This window comes from Papilio machaon, chromosome 2, assembly GCF_912999745.1.
Source record: "Papilio machaon chromosome 2, ilPapMach1.1, whole genome shotgun sequence".
In the NCBI taxonomy this organism is placed as follows: Eukaryota; Metazoa; Arthropoda; class Insecta; order Lepidoptera; family Papilionidae; genus Papilio; species Papilio machaon.
Window position 1 is genome coordinate 6,765,329 of NC_059987.1, and position 21,437 is coordinate 6,786,765.

The window sequence follows — 21,437 nt, forward strand, 5'->3', positions numbered from 1 at the left end:
AAGGTGTACCGTGTGAATTAACAATATATTTTTACGTTTCAATTAATTAATATTAAGGTAACATTTTATTATTATATTTAATTATTGTATTAATGCATGGATTAAAGTACACGTTCAATAATCGTGTTAATCAAACTAAAGCTCTATGTAAATTTCCTTGGAGCTTCGCTACAACAACAATCAATGTAAATGTTTGTTACATCATAGCTGATCACATATTATGTATTGCGTATTATTTACTTACCAACAACTGTGTACCGATGACGTACATAACATATTCAATTACAGAACGCGCATCAATAACACATGAGTAACTAAGGTAGAATAGCTAATGTTCGTACGGTGCAACTGTAGGTACGTCATATCAATTAATCACTTAAATCCATTCCAGGACATGAAGCAATTTTATAATTTTAACTTTTTGCAATATAGTTGACATTAACACAAAGTTTAATAATAAACGATACATCTATTCTATTAAACGTAATTACATCAAGCAAGTGTAATAGGAAATATTATGAACAATACAAAAATAATAAACACATTTATGATATTTTCTATGGGTATTAAGCAAATTTTTTACATTTTCCAGGGTTGTCCAACATCACCAAAGGTGATTTCCCCATGCGTGTCCACGGAGTTCCAGTGCCATGATCGCGTGACATGCGTGCACAAGACGTGGGTGTGTGACGGAGACCGCGATTGCCCTGACGGTGGGGATGAGGCTCCAGAGATCTGCAGAGGAAATGTCACTTGCCGCATCGATCAGTTCCAATGTAAAGACCACAGCTGCATACCCGGCGCCCTCTACTGCAATGGAGAGAAAGACTGCCCTGATGGTAGCGATGAACTGAATTGCAGTAAGTTACATTTTGTTTTATGTAGATTTAAATGAGTAATGGAAAAAAGGACAATTACCATTTGATATCTCTTTTCTTTATTTTTAGGTAAGTATCTTAGATATAGGCTTTGGTGGCAATGTTAGGATGGAAAATACACAATGATTTGTTTTATATAAAAGAGTTCCTTGTATTTTCAGCGCGACCAAAACCGATCTGCGACAGTAAAACGGAGTTTGATTGTGGCGGCGGTATGTGCATACCGTTGTCAAAGGTGTGCGACAAAAAGCCTGACTGTCCCAACTTCGAGGACGAGCCACGGGACCGCTGCGGTGCCAACGAGTGCGCGACCAACAACGGCGGCTGTACGCAGCGTTGTATCGACACTCCTGTCGGATACTACTGCGACTGTGATAAGGGTTACAAGCTGGTCGACAATCGCACATGTGAAGGTGAATTTCTTTTTACTTTTTCTTTCATGTCTTACTTATGATTATCACAGAATTTATGCCAGACAAACCATGAATTTTTAAAAATAATTCGCAACAAATTTTATCTGTATTGGCTTAGGTATAGGTATAACATTTATTTCTTTTACCACAAAAAAGGTATCATTATTTTTCTGGGACTCCAAATATACCAGTAAGTGTTAGGATGCTAATCAGTAATTGCGTTTACAAGTATTTTCAAATGCAAAGTCTAACAACTACATTTATACTTACAGACATCGACGAATGCTTGGATCCGGGCTCCTGCTCTCAGGTGTGCAGCAACGAGAAGGGAACCTTCAAGTGCGAATGCTACTCGGGCTATGCACGAGACCCGCGCGACCGCACGCGCTGCAAGGCCACCGAGGGCCACCCCTCGCTGCTGTTCGCGCGCCGCTTCGACATCCGCAAGATTAGCCTCGACCACCACGAGATGGTCGCCATTGTCAACGACACCAAGTCAGCGACAGCCTTGGATTACGTCTTCCGTACTGGAATGATATTCTGGAGCGATGTCACCGATGAAAAGATTTATAAGTAAGCTATTTATGTTTATTGAATTTAGGACCCTTATTCACAGAGATAGGAATTACACAATGCAAAGACATCCCACAGTAGTGAAGTAGATACATTTTAGGACATCTTCTTCTCTCCTCGTAAGGACGAGGACAATCATTAATATTGCATGATTACAGCCACTCAGACTGAAGTACTCTCTTTACTGAAAATTTAAGATTAGTATACGAATGTACAATTGTAGTCATAGCTATGCAATGAAAATATCGTTTTAGAGCTACTTTATTTAAGACGAAGAGATTCCAATCTCTAATTCTATCCATATTAGGCAATTGAACCAAAACTTGAGCAATGTTATTGTTTTCCGAAGAGCGCCAATCGACGAGGGTAGTCTTCGCACAGTGGTGATCGGCGATCAGTTAATAACATCAGACGGGCTAGCTGTGGACTGGATCTATAACCACCTGTACTGGACGGACACAGGCAAGAACCACATCGAGCTCTCAGACCTGCAGGGCAACATGAGGAAGATACTCATCAGGGACAGTCTTGAAGAACCGAGGGCGATTGCACTAAATCCGCTGGATGGGTAAGACTTTTGTTGACTGTAAATGTAAGTTTATGTTTCACCATATTAACGAAATACCCACGAACTGTTTGTCTAAACTCTAATAGAATTATTTGCTAGTCTTATACCTATACATCCACTTTTCTTGCAATATAATATCACAAACAGTGCCGACATAATCGCATAAAAGAAACTGGATTAATAAAGTTCTACGCACACGCTTCGTATTCGTTTATTCGTGAGTCCTTTGTCCAGGGCTACCAACTAATCGGAAAATTTCCGGGCTTTCACAGTACATATTTGGGCTACGGTTTGTTATCGCTGTCTTCAGGTCAGAGTGGGTGATTTTAAATAGGTTTGTTTTTTGATGTCTTCTAAGGACCGAGGGAAACATTGGTTGTAATTTTTTTTCTTCGGGTCTTCGTTAATACAAATTTGTCAACCCTACTCGCAAACAAGTGTTATTTTGTGCGTGACACGCTGTTGATTGTGTTAATAAGAAAAGTTTGTTCATAGTACAGTGTTGTTTGGAACTCATTCCACTTTACTATGTTTGGTTAACATAGTTTTTTTTTTCTATAGAAGTAGCTCTGTTGGAAAAAAACCCTTAGCAGGATTTCTTTATCCCTACCTCTGTACACGGTTTTATAGGATCTACATTGCATTAGTTGCCGATACCTTTGGCAGCGATCATTTATTAGTGCTCGCTTGTCATCTTCCACTATAAAAAGTCACAATGATCTTTATTTTTGTATCTTTTGTTTCATCAATGATGAACGATTTTGGTATGAAGGTAGTATTTACATTGCCAAAAAAACAGCCACCTTGAAGCAATAACTGAGTAACGTGTAACTAAAAAAATTATCATTTTCCATTACCAGTTAATGTGAACAATATATATTTTAAACCGTATAGAGTATAGACCACGTTTTAAATATGGAAATAATGTTTTTGCTTACTGCCATCTTTTGAGTGTGACGTACAGTTAAAATGCGCAGTTGAGATAAAAACTGATCGATGTAAAAGGTCGTCGTTTACGCATGTTCATGAAAACATTAATGAATCCATTATCATTGTTTATATTTTTTGTAACCTTGAATTTTTGTTTTTCCGTATTGTACACTTATAATCATTTACCGGAAAAAACGACAACTACGTTTTGATTCCTGTCTATACTTTACTGTTAGACGCAATATTTTTAAAACTACTTTGACACAAGTAATAAATAAAATCTATTTAGAAGTTCAACTCGTCTGTCCTAGTCTTAATATTTCTTTTTTTATCTTAAACTATAATTATAAATTAATTTTGGTATCTATATATATAAAAGAAAGTCGTGTTAGTTACACTATTTATAACTCAAGATCGGTCGAACTGATTTAGCTGAAAATTGGTGGGCAGGTAGCTTAAAACCAAAACGGACATAGGATAATTTTTACCCCGTTTTCTATTTTTTTTACCGCGCGGACGGAGTCGCGGGCAAAAGCTAGTATTTTATAATTAAATGCCATTAGTGATACACGAACAACGGAAGGTCTCATTTTACTACACCTAGGCATGATTTTTTTATCGCATACTTGTTAGAATATAATTAGTAATTATTGGCATAATATTTATTTACTTAACAGATGGATGTACTGGACGGACTGGGGTCAGAATCCGAAGATTGAACGTGCTGGTATGGACGGCTCACATCGACAGACCATCGTGTCCTATGATGTAAAATGGCCTAACGGTCTAACACTGGATCTCGTCAGGAAGCGGGTCTATTGGGTACGTACTAAATCTTATCCAATAATATTCTATAAAGTGTTCTTATTTGTGTCAAATGTTGATTATATAGGTATTATAGTCAATTAGATTAAAAAATGGATAAGAGTAATTTATACCGCATGGAAAAATATGATATAGAATATAGATAAATAATTAAACAAATATATGTATTTTTGTATTTATATATTTATGAAGAAAATATAACACATTACTTTCCTAGGTGGATGCTAAAATGAGCACGATATCGTCTTGTAACTACGACGGCACCGCGCGGCGCCTGATCCTGTACTCGACTGATGTGCTACGTCACCCCTTCTCTATCACCACGTTTGAGGACTGGGTGTACTGGACAGACTGGGACAAGACCGCAGTCTTCCGCGCAAACAAGTTCAATGGGAAAAACGTCGAAGCAATCACCTCAACACACACGGTAAATATCTTCTTCAGACATTTTCACAAGTCTTACTGAAGTCGACTAAAATAGCTCACAATGTTTACACTGTACAATGCAATGTTTGCTTTTTGTATTATTTTTTAAAGCATCATAGCATTTATTACAACAAATTGTTAAGTGTCATCGTTTTGTATTGCATCTCGTATGACCCATTTCAACCATTTAGTAGGAATGTCATTTGATCCTGATTACAGTTGTGACTCAGCCCGCACTGTAGCTGTCATCCTGTTAGTGAGAATACCTGAGTCCGATAAGCCTATGATGTCAAAATACGATGTGCGATTAGGAGTGCTTACTCTTCGAAAGACGTTCCCTCTCACTTTTTACACCTACCAGTATTCTTCTACAGTATACTCCATTCGAGACCTCTGATGTCAGCTTTGTAAATTCCTTTTAATTTGCGGTTTAATAGCCCTTTGTAACTTAGGCTTTAGGCTGCAGCGGAGCGGTAACCCCTTAAACCCGCACTTGCCGGCGTGGTTGTCTATGGCCTAGTCACCCCTAACTTAGGGTAGGCTCCAAGGCCCTCGGTAGGTATTTATAGTGAGCTGATGATGAACCCCTTAAAAGAGGCACAAAATATGGGTTATTTCATAAAAAATAGGTACTTCGTCCTTAACTAACTCGGTGCGTTAACTTATCCTAGCTGCAGAACCCGATGGTGATCCACGTGTATCACCCGTACCGGCAGCCGGACGGAGTGAACCACTGCGCGGCGGTGAACGGGCACTGCTCGCACTTGTGTCTGCCCGCGCCGCAGCTCGGCCCCGCCGCGCCGCGCGTCGCCTGCGCCTGCCCCACCGGCCTGCGTCTGCTGCCCGACAACCAGATGTGCGTCGAGGACAGTAAGTTAACATTGCATTTGCTTTTTTATACATAGACGTAAGATGGAGAACGGGTCGCCCTGAGTTAAGTAACCGTCGCCAATCAGCAAGACTAACTGCAGAATCATTTGACATCAAATGCTTTTAGTGACTTCGGCGGAATTAATTTAGGATTATATTGGACATTTCTGTTGTTTTATTTCCAGTGCGTACTTAATGTTTTCGGTGAACCTAAGGCACGCTGTAATTTTTTTTACACGGCTAACACTGGTTTTGAATGTCTAAAGTGTGATTTGATATTCAAATCGTGGTATCTTTTCAATAATATTCTTTTGAAAGTATCTTTAAAGCTGTAGATAGGAATGGACTTACTTAATTTAATAATTTCTAGTGCCAAATGAACACTCGGTAGATCAGCAGACCACCCGGGCGTAACAAGCTTCCATAACAATAGTTATGTTACACAAATAATTAGGCATTAGAAATAACCGCTTGAACGTTCTCATTACAAGATCTATTTTTAACTCTTCGTAAATATCGAACTCGCTCAAACATTTCACAACAATCTACATAGAGATTTTTACTCCTTATATTTTAGGCAGTTTTAAAAGAATCTCGAGAGAGGAAAATTCATACGTAAACCCAATCATAAACCATAATCGCTTAACACTTTGAGCGGTAGCACATTTATAGTACACTAGCTGTCGCCCGCAACTGAGTCCGCGCGAAATTTAAAAAAAAACATAATAGGTAGTTTACGGGTTATTCCAGACTATGTTCAACATCTGAGCCAAATTTCATGAAGATCCGTCGAGCCGTTGGGGAGATACCTTCAAACATCCATCCATCCATCCATCTATCTAAACTTTCGCATATATCTATATATATAAAAGAAAGTCGTGTCAGTTACACTATTTATAAGTCAAGAACGGCTGAATCGATTTATCTCGATAGCTTAGAACTAGGAGACGGACATAGGATAATTTTTACCCCGTTTTCTATTTTTATTCCGCGCGGACGGAGTCGCGGGTAAAAGCTAGTTTATAATATAAGTAAGATTAACGGCTAACAGTGGGTTTTTTTATCCCCGTCATATGTTAACAAAACAGAGATAACAAAATGTTTTAAACGGAGATTTTGGTCTCAGAAACCCAACGTAATTAATGTAAACAATGGTTACATTATCTAAGTGAAATAATTTCAAATATGTGCTCTCGATAAACGCATGATATAATCAAACGCATCAATAAGTAGGTACATTCAGAGAACATTTTGCTACTAATAGGTTCACAATTGAGAGGGGTCAATAAAAAAGACATTAATTGTCAGCGTCGTAGGGCGATGGTACTTAGCGACGAGACAGATTCAACATTACGTTCACAAAAGTACCGCTCGCATTCCTTTGCGATTAAAACTACCTACTTATTAGTCATGATAAAACACAAAGTGATTAGCTAATGTAACTTAATATTTTGGTGTACGGTTCAATTTTCGAGTATTTACGCATATATGCATATTGGAACAAAACGAACAGACAAGATATTTGTCTCAAAAATTCTAGTAATTTCGTTGAACATTTGTGGAATGATTTAGTCAAACTTGGCCCTTTAAGAAAAGTTGCTTTTTGTTGGAAAATATTTGAGATTGTCCAAATTAATATTTTAGAAGCCCCTTGTTACATTATTTGTGGGAATCTTAGACGGGGAGAGTTCCTGTCCGTTAAAATTAGCCATAGAAACAAGATTCTAACTCCTCTTTCTCGAATATTCTTCCACTATACCATGTTGCAGCATTTAAACTTCAAACCCGTTCAATATAAAATAAATTTCTTTTCTTTACTATCTAAGGGAAATAGAGTGAGGGACATATTTATTTTTAGTTTATTCTGGTGCCCAAAATCAGAATATTTTTAGATACTCGGGATTCGATGCCTTGATCGTGTAGTCACAGTTCAAGTTCATAATCGTTAAGCTACCATTAATAACGTTAATTGTTTTTGCGGCAAACTACGAGTATACTATTACGAACGGAAAAAAGCATCAACTTGTCGTATGCTAATTACAATAGTCGTAACCATAACACCTTTGAACTTAGAATAATATAAGTCCGATATGACGTGGGTACTGTAATCTTTTCAATTTGTATTAGCAAGCATCAGTATTGAGATATTTGTTTTTGTTTTATATTTTAATTGTATTCGAAAAATGAAAAAGTTATATTTAACGTTAATTTATAAACTATTCTATCAGTCTGTAATTTCAAATTTGGCATATAAGAATGCATGTTAAACCACCATTGCAGTGAGCTTGCTTGCCTTGGGGGGTCCATCGACCTTCTACTTCCACGTAATGACATCGACGTATTACCTGAAGTTTATTATTAACCACTTTTTACATCCCAGGTAGACTGAGTGTTTTAACTGCCGACCGTCAGTGAAGACGCCGGACTAATACAACAGTGTAGCCATTTTCTAATTAGCTTACGATATTATAAGGTTGATATGATTTATTATTTATTAACAACTGAAACAACTTTTTAACAACAATCTATGGCGTGTATTACCTTTATAAATGAATCTTATGTCTTAGGAATATCAGTTATTGAAAACGCAATATTAGGAGATCTAAAAGACGAGAGTGTACTCAGGCTGTAATGTCATAACATAACAATAGTCTATAGACTACGATTTGATGGAATTAGAAATCTCCCTAACCTTTAATTTGAATATTTTTTTTTTACTTTTTTTCATATTTCACAAGTTTTGTTCCATTACATCAAACAAGGTCGCGTGTGTCCGTAAAAATACCACTGGCTGATTAGTCGATTGCGTGAGGAACACGTCAGCCTATGACATCACATCGTACGATGTTTACTTCGTCACAAGTAAATCTAGTGTGAACACATCTACAAAACATACCTGTTTGATTGGACGACTTATTTGTCGGCTCAGCTATAAACGATATGTCTAGGAATCATTAGTCATTGTTTATATATTACGATTACAGCACATATGGGTACCTACATCGTATCGCATGTTCGTCGAATGTTAAATGCTGATATAGTAATTGAGTAGTACTGCAGATAACGCGCGCATTGTGTACTTACATACCATATATCAATATTACGTTTATATTAAATCTTGTGTTTATCGTCGAGACAGACCTCAGACATGCCTCGGTCATTCGTTTATATTTACAAATAAATTTATACACAAGGACTTACTATAAACACGAAGAATTTTATAATAGTCGCCTATTATATAAGAACTGATATAATGTTGGACGTATCTTTCATTCGGTCTCATGTATCGATTTGTTCGTCTCATATCAGGGAATCGTTACATGGTTAGGATTCCACAACATACCCAGAAGTTACAAAAAGAACAATTTTACCCACATTGCTGTCGACCAATAACGTGCAGTTGTAGACTGTAAGGTGACGTGACGTCACATCACGCCACCTTTCGTTAGTCAATAAGCGCGCGATCCGGCTCGCCGCTCTCGGCGTCGAGTAGGTGTGACCTCGCTTGCAAGTCTTCGATACAATTATTTTATACGTCACTCAATAACTATAATATAATGATGGTAAGTAGTAAAAGTATCATTGAATATATATAAGATTTTTTAAGTACTAACGAGAAAAAAAAAAAACTAATAAAAAGTCATTTTAGTATGGAAGCAAGACATGTAAATATTTCAAAAATAAATAGAATCATAATGTAATCTTTTATGTGAATAATTATTAATTTAACGTAAAAAATTGGTATATTTCTTATACACCATATTTAAATGTTGCGTAAACGCATCAGACAACAAAGTGGGTGCCGTATCGCGCACGGTTAAAATGACAGCCGGGGAATAGTCGGTCGGAGTCGGAGAGATGGGGACGTCATTGGCGAATAGCGCTCGGTGCGGGATTGTGGTGTTTCAGTCATTTAGTTTTGTTTCGTGGTCCGATACAGACGTGTATAAACTTAGTTTGATAAATTCCTGTGATCGTTTTACCTTAATATTTGTAAACAACACCGAAGATCAAGGACAATTTTAAAAGTCGTTTTATAATAAAATCTACAGATGCAATAAAACCAGATGTGGAGGTGCATAAACCGAGAAATGTTTCAAATGAACCAATAGTTGTTCACGAAAAACCTGTAACCAGTGAGTATTCAATATACTTTATCCACGTTTCAGTTAAACTTTTCCTATATCCAAAGTTATTAAGAATAATTTGGAATCGTTTCAATTTTGCGGTGACCGTGATTTTTTTTTGATAAGTGAAAGTTTTTTTATATTTTTCAAAGTAAGGTATTGAGAAATAAATAAAATGTCACCACAATTTTGAACGTGGGTGCTTCACGGAATGGGTTGATATACTTCAATAATTTAATAATGATAAGATCATGGCATCATGCATCGACATTCTTCCACAATAAAACTTGGGTAACCGGCATTAATGGATATAACCTCATCTGTCACCAACTACTAACATGATCGATGTGAATGTGCTTTCAATATCTGTGTGTCTTCAATTCGGGAAACGTTGATTGATTTGCAGGGCATGCCAAGTTCCTAGTTAACAAATTGATGACTTACGCTTTTGAAAGGGGACCATTAAACGTTACGTCTATCACATATGGTGAATTTACAAAGAGAAGGGTTAGGCCTTCTCTTGAAGTTGGGACGTGCCATTGGAGAAGTAATAGACTCCACGGAGGAGCCGGACGCGGAGGAACCTACGCCCACCACTAACGCCAATTCAGAGCCAATGAAGGCGTATTGGGAGACCGATAAGAAGGAATTAAAAAGTAAAAATCAACCATTAATAGACCTTTACTTAAAGGGGGTCGCTCTGGAGAGGATACCAGATGCAACCGAGGAGCCCATTAAAGAATTTCATTACAATTTGGAAAGACTGAGGCAATACTTGCCAGATCTGATAGTTAATAATATTAAGGGTAAAGTATACATAACAATTATTATAATTTTTTATTATTTAAAAATAGAAGACATACAGATTCATTGAGAACTGCATGCATTAATACTGTTGTAAGTAAAATTACTAACTTGCTAAAAGTTAATGTTTCGAAATTTTTGTTACTAACGTAATGGGCTTTTAAAATAAATTTAAAATCAGAGCCGCGAAAAATGTATTAGTCATTATCTGACATCAGTTTGATGCGATCTTTACGCTTTGGGAGCTTTATTCATACAATTGTTGTCGTGTTCCTGGATATACGATTGTATTCATTCGTCTAAAAATATAACATTTATATACTCATTGACATATTCCAAAAATCTAACTTTAAACATTTTAGTGGCCAAAACACCTTTCTTCCTCAATGTCTTTCTATTAACCGTCATCTTAGTATAACCACAAGTTGTATACTTAATTCATACATCCATCTTTTCGAATCCGCTTCTTCCAGATATTCTTCACATCTAAAACTGTATTTTTTTCCTTGAAATATACCTAATCGTACTTTTCCAAAAGATACAATAAAATTAGTAATTTAAAAACTATCTACCCTCTTAAATATCTTTACTTTAGACACGCACCTATAGCAATAAATCGAATCATTTTGACCAATCGTAATAAAATTCAAAAACCTTAGTGCATCCAAATCAATCTTCTTAAAGTGCCATCTTACGAAGGTTGGCGATCGTCAAGGCAATCTGCATTCTATCAAAACTAATAAAAAATATTAATTCAAACGAAAAAAAACGAATGTAATTTTTCCAAAATTAAATCGTAGTAGTATTTCTACTTAGTAAATTATATACTCTTTAAGTATTAGGTTTTGATAGCCTACTGTTGTAGCCTACTGAGGTAATTTGTGTGATTGAATGTAACAATAGCACTTTGCTTGGCATCAAGACACCGCATTGATGCCGCGGTAACCACATTAGCATCTTTTCTGACAAGTCGCGGTGAAATAAAATATGCACGGGTTCTACATATTTTATCGACATCTTAATAAATAATAGAAACAAAGTCCTACTATTGTATTTTCCCAATGTGTACATATACAAAATATAACATGTTTGTAATTTGAGGGTATTATTAAAAGATAATCTTGCCTTTGTCTTTATTTCTATACCTTAATAACACGTGTGTTAATCATTTTGTAATTCATGGTGTTGGTTTTGTGTAGTGTTTGTCTAACAATTTCACTAAAAGCAACATAATATGTTTTCTAATATTACGTGAAAATAAAAAATATGTAAGATTATAACACATTCACGTAATATTCAAAATATTCTTTGCCCCAAGCATTAGCTTGCAAAAAGTGTTATAACTTTCGTATTAATTATAGAAAGGGGAAGTCAAATGCTTCAACGATTAGTTTCAATACCGTGTATAAGAGTATTGTGTATAACACAGCAGTGCTATGGCTTGGCGTATCAATTATTGTCACTTTGTAATGTAAAAAAAAAATTGGTACAATTATATGCAAATTGATGTAAATTTTTGTATCCATTTTGCAGTATGTATTAATAATAATTTTAATTTAATTTTAACAGCTGTACCTGAAACTCCAAAGACCAATACGGGAATCTCATCGAGCGGGCGCGACGCGGGCGTCGTTGCTGGCATCGTGATAGCAGTGATAACAGGAGTTGTTGTACTTGCTGCATTGGTAAGTTATTAATTTATCTAATTTACAATTACGACGTGGTGCCACTTTTAAGAGAGTTGAAATGTGGCCTAGCGCAAGTTCATTGCATTCCTTTAATAGAAGAATAATCCACTAGAAGTATTCGAATGTTGTAACTAAAGCGCCATACTAAAAGTGTTATGTGTTTGAAATAACTAGAGTGGAAAAAGATAAAGATTGTTGTCATGTTTCGACTACTAGGTGACAGCAGTTATTTATAGGTATGCTAAAATAGCATCGTTCTATTTAACCCGTGACATTTACTGTTGCCATCCGAGAAATTGTTAGTCATAATTCAGGTTAATAATCGATGTCTCGAATGGTAGAAAAAATTATCTTCTATTTTAAATGAATTAAAATGTAGAAAAATGGAATTTCTAATTGATTTTTTGTTAACGTTCTTCTTACGGTCTTTATCATCTGTCCTCGTGGATTTCATAACCTATTTTAATTGTGGGTTTTCTTATACAGGGAAATAGAATAAACGATTGCCAATACAATACATAATTTGCACCTATAATTTACTCAGGTGTACGAAAGTGATGTTTTATATAATAGTACTACATTTAAAAAAAAACTGAACAAACAAATAGTATGACGTCACTTTAAAATATTCAGTACACGCATATCTGATTGCACTCGCTTTCGACTCGTCCTTGTTCCAACCAAGCTTGATTGAGGCTGACAGACTGACATCAGAAGTCCTGTATATACGAGGTCAACTTGTTGAAATTAATGAGCCCTTTTGTTTGCTACGGAAAGATTTTGGGAAAAATTACCATGAACCTACGTAATTATATATTATGATTAATTAGTATATCTTCGTATCTTTAACAATATGTCATTGATGATTAAAACGCCTCTCTGTTTTTGACACTGATAAGTAATGAATCAATTGCTTCAATTATCTTAATTGGACATTAATTGATTTCAATTTTCGCATTTCATCATCAAGGCAATTGCGGATTAGGAATGAGACTTACCGCTTTAGATAGCGTTAAATTACACAGACTTAATCGTAAATATTTGTTTATATTGTAGATTTAAATAACATATTCATAATTGAATGTATTTGAATCCTACAAATATAATAAAAGTTGTGTTTTTAGCTTTAATAATAAAAAAAAATTAACAATAAGATTTTTACAAGTTTCCTTGACGTATTTAGTAGGTTTAAAAAATTGATTCGTGTTAACTTTACAATGTCATAACAAATTCATATGAACAAATTTGATTTTATAAACTTTAGATAATGAAGGAAGACAAAAATATTTTTAAGAATCATTAATGTATTTTTAAACACGTGATAATTTTAAATTTCACTTTTGGCTGTTATAATAAACATTTGTAAGTATTTGTATCACTAATTCAAAGAATCGTTGACTTACTTCAGAATTTATTTCGTTTAATCATATAGGTAAGGTATAACCATCTTGGTTATAGCAATGAGTATCATAGCATTCAATAATATATAATGCTATGTTGGCATATTCAAAACCTCCCAAAATAAAATAACTAAACTACTATAAAAACATTATTTTTTAAATAATATTTTTTTCCAGATCATCGTTGTAATGTACCGTCACTACATGCATCGTAACGTCACATCTATGAACTTCGACAACCCAGTGTACAGGAAGACAACAGAGAACCAATTCGCTCTCGAGCAGAATGGCTATGCTCCGGGAAGCAAGCTTTACCCCAGTACTGTGGGCGAAGAGGTAAGGGCACTCACCGCTATGGAATGTACACTAAACATACAAAACAGCCTCAGATAAGTCAACTAATCTAACAGTTTCTAACAATGTTAAGGACATAATATTTTAAATCAACCCTAAATTAATTTTCTTAAATTTTTATCTCTAAAATAGTATATCAATTTTAATTCATACAAAACAAATCCCAGGATGTATTGTATATAAAATCTATAGGATAACCACATTTAAGGTCTGCCTAAGACATTTTAAATTGGATGCATTTAGAGTTATATTTGTTAGGGATCGTTTTAAGATATTTATAGAGAATATTTTCGTTTAGTGTTTAAGTATTGTGGCGAAATGAATGTGCCAACATTTTTACCGTATCAGTATTAAATGAGATAGTTGCCAAATATTAATTATATTAAAATTTAGTGTAAAGCTGTAAATATTCCCTTTTGGATAGCTGTTGATTTTGTCAATTGCGATCGTATTTGTAATATTTTTTACTTTTCACGCATATCCATGCGAGTATTTTTATGGTAAGTATAATTACGACAATAAATGTAGTTTTCAACACAAATAACAAGGAACAAAGCTAACAAAAAACGAAAGAGTAGAGTAGATAATAATATACAAAATGTTCATCTATAAATTACATTTTTGTAGTCGTGCTCTTTAGCAGATAAAAAAATAATACGAGAAAAATGCTAATTTTTTTTTTCTTTTCAGGCACAAGAACCTCTTAATACTCCCGGTACAAACGAGTATGTATAGTGCAAGATCCGGCACTCAGTTTATAATAATATCATTAAATGTGAAAAGAAAACAAAGGACATTGTGTTAGTACTGGAAATGTGATTGAACCAGTGAATGTAACATGCCAATGTTTAAAGTGCTTAACCCAGAAGAAATTTTAGCTTTAGTATTAGAAAGTATAGAAAAGTACATGGCAACTAAAAAAGATTGATTTATCTGTCAAGTGGCGCCACTGTCGCAATCCTTTGAAATTTAATACTAAAGATTTAGTTTCATTTTTCGCCACTTTACAGATAAGTCTGTCAGACTGTTAAGTTTGTGTCGTAAATATTATGGATTTCAAAATGGCGACCGTCACAGCTGTCAAAATTTGATCGTCTTCTTAGTGTTCGATATACGTACAATTGAAGTTAGCTTTGATATCGCACATTCAGTAGATGTGATATATTTTCATTTGTAGACTGTGAATAGAATAGATAAGAGCAATGAATTTATTGCAGTTACAATGATGCTTTTTTTTAATTATACAATTTTTGTATTCAATTTTTATTTAATTGAATATGTGCTAATCGAAATTATAAATTCGAATATTTATTTTGTATTCATTGTAGATAAAATGTACTTATTAGATGAAATTTAATTGAATATACACAAAAATATATCATCGGATGTATTATACACTTAAATTATGTAGAAAAAATTATATTTATTTCGCTATGTGTTCGATTGTATTATTTATTACGGCTTTAAAATGTATATTTTAAATTGGCTTATGAATGTTAGAGAGGTAGACTTTGATGTTATAATTTCATCTGTGCCAAATTAAATTCGCCAACAAATTGATGTCTTTTAAAAAATATCGTAGGAGTTTGTGGTATTTAATAAGTCATGAAGGTAAAATGGCGCGAATTGTATTTATTTCATTATACTTTTAAAGAGATTTATTATTATATACTACAGTTTTAAATGTTTATATATTTTATGTAAAGGTTGTGTTTTGCTATCCAACAATATATTCTATATGTAACGGTTGCTTTTGAATCAGTATGTAATTTAATCGAGCAAAATCCTGCCAAATCCTCTTAATCTATCAAAATATAGATATATTCGGTAACATATTACAATTATTATATACATTTAATATTTGATGCACATTTCATACGATATACGTAGCTCAATAAGTGTGGTCACTCAACTATTGTGTAAATATTATCATTAATATAATTATGTAAAATGTGTTATGCAGTTTTTTTTTACTTAAATATCCCTAAACAACTACGATAAAAATGGTGTATGGTTCATGTATTTTATATATCATTAAACAAGTAATTCAACACTAGCAATTGCCTGCGACTTCGTCGGGTCTAAATGTAAAAAAAAACTCGTCATCTGAGACAAGACAATGTTTGCTTCCAAACAGTGAAAGAATTTTTCAAATTGGTTCAGTTTCTGAGCCTCTTCAATGAAAATAATTCAATCATTCCTCCTTATAATATTGGTATAAAAAATGTATGGAAGAATGGTAAAACTAAAAAAAATGGTTGCCTGATGCTAAGATTCACTGTATTTATTAAAAAACGGCACAGAAAATTTGGAAGGATAAAGCTTTATTTAAAAACACAATTTTGTCACTCGCTCTTTAATGAAAATCGAGAAAATTATCTAACTAAAGTCTACGCACAGCACATTGGACCTATATTTTTGAATTTGTAACTAAATATTAGCATACTTAAATTCATATAATAATTACTAGCTATCGCAGAATTTAATAAGTTTAAATACAATAGGTACAACTAAACTTCTTAAGATGTTTTATCACTGCGCAAGTCTTATATATCTAAAGTACACAATATACATACAAATTTGTAACAACTAATTACTAATTAGTACGAAAAAGCTTCAAATTTGCTACTATCCTTCATAAAAATAGTCAAAAAATGTTACAAACACATTTTTATTTCTTTTTAAGAAAAAAAAAAACTTTGGAAATGTAATAATACTAAAGAACAATTTTTATACTTACAAGTAAAACTCCTTCTAAATAAATGACAATAATTTGAAGTTAACTCTACTCAAAAATTTACTCCCGGTGACAATCTTATAATCAGTTTTTGTACTCTAAATAGCATATCATATTGGAAATCTCTTAACTGAGACCTTGTATGTTTAGGAAACATTATTTTTAATATGCCCTTATATAAAAAAAAAATATCGACAAACGGTTGAATAACTTATCGCCATTACTGTTTAGCAACGAAAGCATAACCTTGGCGAATTTGTGAAGGCCTCATGATCAAGACCCCCAAAAAATGATCGCGATCAACAGATTAAAAAACCCTTTTAACCTATAATCCTTACAAACAAGTCGAAAAAAAATCCCAAAACTCATACAAATTGAAGATTTTCCATTATGTCGAAGTTCAATTTCAAATTAAATTTGAAAAAAATGCAACTTTTCAAACATCATTCTCAGCATTGTACTTTTGTGTCAAACTACATTGAAAGTTCTACTGTAACATAATAATTTGCAATGTTATAGTTCCAAACTCTACATAAATGCAGTTAACAACTATTAGGTACTATAATTACTATTTGTATATGTATAATTGCTTACTTCTTCATTTAATCTAGATTTCTTGACATGAGGACTTTGTTTCACTGAGTTGATAGACTCAGAGTTTACTTGCAAGTTCTTATATGATTCATATTGTTTGATAATATGTTTCTTGTAAACATTAAATGTGTTGGAGAGAATGTGTTGACGAGCATGGTAGAACATCTGGTCGAAATGATGTAAATTATGTCTGAAATTAACAAAAAAAAAAAAATATATCTTATATATAAAATTCTCGTGTCACGTGGTTCGAACTTGAACTCCTCCGAAACGGCTTGACCGATTCTCATGAAATTTTGTGAGCATATTCAGTAGGTCTGAGAATCGGACAACATCTATTTTTCACAACCCCCTCCCCCATTTAGTTTTTTTTAACTGCGCGCGGACGGAGTCGCGGGCGACAGCTAGTACCTTTATAATAAAACAAAGCTTACAAAACTGTGAGCTAATGACAACATTATAGCATTCGAATTAGAGCACAGGTCTTTTAAAATACAGTGAAACCTGGATAAGTGAGAGAAATTGTTCCACAAGAGAGAAACCTTTAAAGCGAGAAAAACATTCCTTGGACTCTCGCTTGGTTTCATTGTAATCATTTATACAATACTAGTTATTATAAAAAAGACATACATTAATGGCCTTATACTTAACTAGATTTTATATTCTATTAAAATAATATTAAACAATTTAAGTGTGATATGTAACTTACATGCTTAGTAAGACAGAGGACAACATTTCTTTTGTGTTAAGAAGATGGCGGATATATGCACGAGTATGCTTTTTACAAGCAAGACATTCGCAGCCATCCAGTATTGGAACAAATTGGTCTTTGTAACTGTAAAAAAAAAAAGTCAAAAGTGATCTGCTTAAGACACAAGTGGTTTATGCCATTTTAGTTTTGTTGTAAAACACATTTACAAACTTAATGAACGATTAAAGTTAATTTATATTTACAATGTAAAAAAAAATTGTTAATTAACAATTAACATAACTTTACAGTAAAAAAATAAAATGAAAAAGTAATGAGATTGAATGTGGATGACTATAAATGTAGAGGAAGACCAAAGAAAGTATGGATGGATTGTGTGAAAGAGGATATGCGTAAGAAGGGGGTAAATTCAGATATGACGGCTGATAGAGATGTATGGAGGAGTAGTACATACTGTTCCGACCCTCCATAGGGTCATAGCGCAGGTTGATGATGAACATAATTTTACAGTATTCCATCAAATTGTTATCATCATAAATCATTTTTATTAAATGTTAATAAAAAAATAAGAATTCATTAATTGAGAGATAGATTTTTTCAAATATAAAATAACATTCAATACTATTTATATAATAAATATTATATATAAAATAAAAAGTACTGAAAATTTGATTTATTCAACTCACCATTCATCATTAAGGTCAAGCAAGTAAGGATTATTAGTATCACTTGTCACATCAAAATTAAGTGTCAACGCATGGCCTAAGTTTGTCAATTTAACAGCATATGAACCGTCAAACAAATCCCAACCACATTCCACGGCAGTTAGTATGACAGCAGGATTCCAACATCCTTCAACAACATGCAACAGTTCTTTGGGAATAGCATCCTGAAAATAAGTAAAAGACTATTGTATAAATTAAATCTCAGTCGAATAAATTGCTTTAAATTATTTAAACTTTCATGCGAAATTTATATAAACTCAACATGTTCACTGTCACTCTGAAATTCGCAAAATAATATAAACTCACTTACGGAGTTAGTAGTAGTGAATGAGCCCTAAAAAGAGCCCCCGATGTGCTCAAAACTAGTTTGTACTGACATCTGACATATCCATGTTAGCCATTTATTTTCAGTTTTCAAAAACTTGCGAAAAAACAATTTACACAAACTTACCCCAACCCTCTTGAATATTTCTGTCAATGGTTTCAAATGATCCATTGAAAACTCTTCACTTCCATCTGTCAGGCCCGAAATGGCTACTCCACCGAGTACATCTTTATGCTTCAGAATATGTTCTATACTTATATCACATTTTTCTGGTACTCCACCACCAACTACAACACCTGGAAAGTTAATATCAGTGATTTAAAATATCAGTAGAACAAAAAACAGATTTTCATGACAATGACTTATGAAAGTTAATGCTTACATGATATTGTTTAATGTTGAAATCAGTTTAAAATATTACAAACCTACAAGACAACTGCTCTGCAGCTCTTTGGATTCTTTATATCTCTTCACACATACATGCAACATATTGCCAGTTCTTTCAATGGATTTGAATATTCTTTTGGAGCCCTCAGCGAGTGATGTACGACCATCTGCAATCGCCAAAATTATGTCTGGTTTGAACACTTCCATTAGATCCATATATCTGTAATTTTTTTGGTTGAACTGGACATTAAAATTTAACTAATATTAATTCAAGTTTCTAAACTAGGCAAAGTGCTTATAATTACAAAATTATTTCTTGATAATTCATGTAGTAGTATAAGATTAAAACTTTAGTTTTTGTGCCACGTCTTAAGCAATATTCCAAGCCAGCAACTTTAGACATTGTGACCTCATATCTCCCCACTGAGGCTAATCAAGTTAACATCACACTGGATTGTGGATAAGCACTGGCTGATTTAACATATAAAAAAAAGTTAGGGGTGACTAGGCCACAGTCAACATGCCGGCCCAGTGGGAGGGTTGTTGACCTCACACGTATCTTTGAATTTCCTTCAATATGTGAAGGTTGCTTTACAATTTTTTTCTTTTTACCATAAAAACATTTGATAAATGAACATATGAAATTGGAAATCAGCAAACACTGATGCAAAGTTTTAAAAGTTTGGATGGCACTAATATATTTTTGATTATTTGTTATTAATTTATTTCTGCTTCATATAATTATTTTTAGGAAAATGCTAAGGCTGGTGCATTAGAGTGTAGATAAATAAACATGCAATCACCTGTCAGCTGTTAACATTTTCTTTCCATGCTTTGTCCACAAAGGTACTTTATCATTCTCAAAATGTCCTGAGGGTGTTGTTTCATTCATATTTTGTAAAGTTACACAAGTAAAATGATCTTGTAAGCCTACAAACTTGGCTACACCTTCACCCTGTGCTTTCAAGCCATGCTCTAAATGTACAGAGTTAGATAAAGGCACCCACAAGAGATGTGGATTAGGACACACTTTGGATAATACTTCTGCTGTCAGATGTACAACACTGCCACCCTGAAATTAGTAAGGAATTTATATCGTAGACATGGTTTCATAGGGACATCATTTTTACACAACAATATTGTCTTACACAAAATAATAATAAGGGAGCAAAGTATTAATTGAACAAGAAGGAATAACTAAGGCCAAAGACTCAAATTGAATAAAAAAATTACCACATTCTGGAGGAAACAAGGAAGAATAAGTATTTTAGGCAGATTTTATATTCTACAGTATATTTAATTACCACTTTATTGCACTACTTTCAAAGGGTCCTGTTTAATATATTCAGAATGGAATTAAGTTTCTGTTTCAAGTTTGAAGATTACTAATATTATAGACATGCTTGTGCACACCATTGGACATAGTAACAAACACTAATACAATGTATTAAAAGTATTTGTACCACTCCGTCTTTTAAAAGTACTATCGCTAGTCATAAAACTTATGTTTATACTATAATTTACTGAATAAAACATAAAATTAAACCTGAGTAAGTAATGCCGCTGTTGGAGTTTCTATCACAGCTGATGTCTTTTTGAAGAACTCCGTTAAAATCCCCACACGTTCACAGCCAGTGCTTGAGTTTTTTATGATAAATCTCATTTTGGAAGATTGTACAGAAATAGATAATATTATGATTGATTTTATTATACCCGCGCTTCAAATAACCTAAATAAATCACAGCAGTTCAAACTTCAGTTAGCTGTCAAGTCACAATAATAGATAAGAATTTATGTTCATGATCATAGATTTGATTGTGATGGTTACGAATTAAAATGTTTTTTTGGAAGTTGAAAGCAAACGAAATAAAACATACTTACTGAAATTTAGTTTGCGTTTCTATCGCCGGATCCATACTTGTTAAAATTTGTTATCTCTATCAATTTATCGTAAATACTCAGCTAACATAGTCGTAAGAAAGGTCGGCAGTGAAAGCCCACGGTAAGAAAAAAATAGGCTCGTGAAAGACAAGATACATAGATTTAAAAAAATTATTTAACACTAAATTATTTCAAGCTCGTATGCTTTAATGTGATTTATGGA

At 33.6% G+C, this 21,437-nt stretch overlaps 2 protein-coding genes across 11 annotated transcripts in view; one reads left to right on the forward strand and one right to left on the reverse strand.

Moving 5' to 3' along the window:
- Nucleotides 1–15,086, forward strand: part of LOC106714417 (low-density lipoprotein receptor) — a 150,933-nt gene extending 135,847 nt beyond the window's left edge. For 5 of the 10 annotated variants that reach the window (XM_045682412.1, XM_045682408.1, XM_045682455.1 and 2 more), the window contains exons 6-16: nucleotides 593–860; nucleotides 1,040–1,291; nucleotides 1,564–1,864; nucleotides 2,214–2,432; nucleotides 4,040–4,184; nucleotides 4,405–4,614; nucleotides 5,285–5,483; nucleotides 9,536–9,619; nucleotides 11,984–12,099; nucleotides 13,680–13,838; nucleotides 14,547–15,086. In XM_045682412.1, coding sequence (XP_045538368.1) covers nucleotides 593–860; nucleotides 1,040–1,291; nucleotides 1,564–1,864; nucleotides 2,214–2,432; nucleotides 4,040–4,184; nucleotides 4,405–4,614; nucleotides 5,285–5,483; nucleotides 9,536–9,619; nucleotides 11,984–12,099; nucleotides 13,680–13,838; nucleotides 14,547–14,591 — 1,998 coding nt within the window. In that variant the 3' untranslated portion in view covers nucleotides 14,592–15,086. Of the gene's footprint in view, nucleotides 1–592; nucleotides 861–1,039; nucleotides 1,292–1,563; nucleotides 1,865–2,213; nucleotides 2,433–4,039; nucleotides 4,185–4,404; nucleotides 4,615–5,284; nucleotides 5,484–9,535; nucleotides 9,620–10,016; nucleotides 10,284–11,983; nucleotides 12,100–13,679; nucleotides 13,966–14,546 lie in introns of those variants that run through there. The other 5 variants (XM_045682424.1, XM_045682431.1, XM_045682457.1 and 2 more) reach the window with 3 other exon arrangements.
- Nucleotides 15,087–17,145: 2,059 nt separating this feature from the next.
- On the reverse strand, nucleotides 17,146–21,092 carry LOC106714395 (queuine tRNA-ribosyltransferase accessory subunit 2). The gene is made up of 7 exons (XM_045681406.1): nucleotides 20,880–21,092; nucleotides 20,137–20,405; nucleotides 19,372–19,553; nucleotides 19,073–19,242; nucleotides 18,583–18,785; nucleotides 17,897–18,022; nucleotides 17,146–17,377 (listed from the first exon to the last, which is right to left on the reverse strand). The coding sequence occupies exons 1-7, from the start codon at nucleotides 20,994–20,996 to the stop codon at nucleotides 17,146–17,148; spliced, it is 1,299 nt and encodes a 432-aa protein (XP_045537362.1). The 5' UTR covers nucleotides 20,997–21,092.
- Between the last annotated feature and the right edge of the window lie 345 nt (nucleotides 21,093–21,437).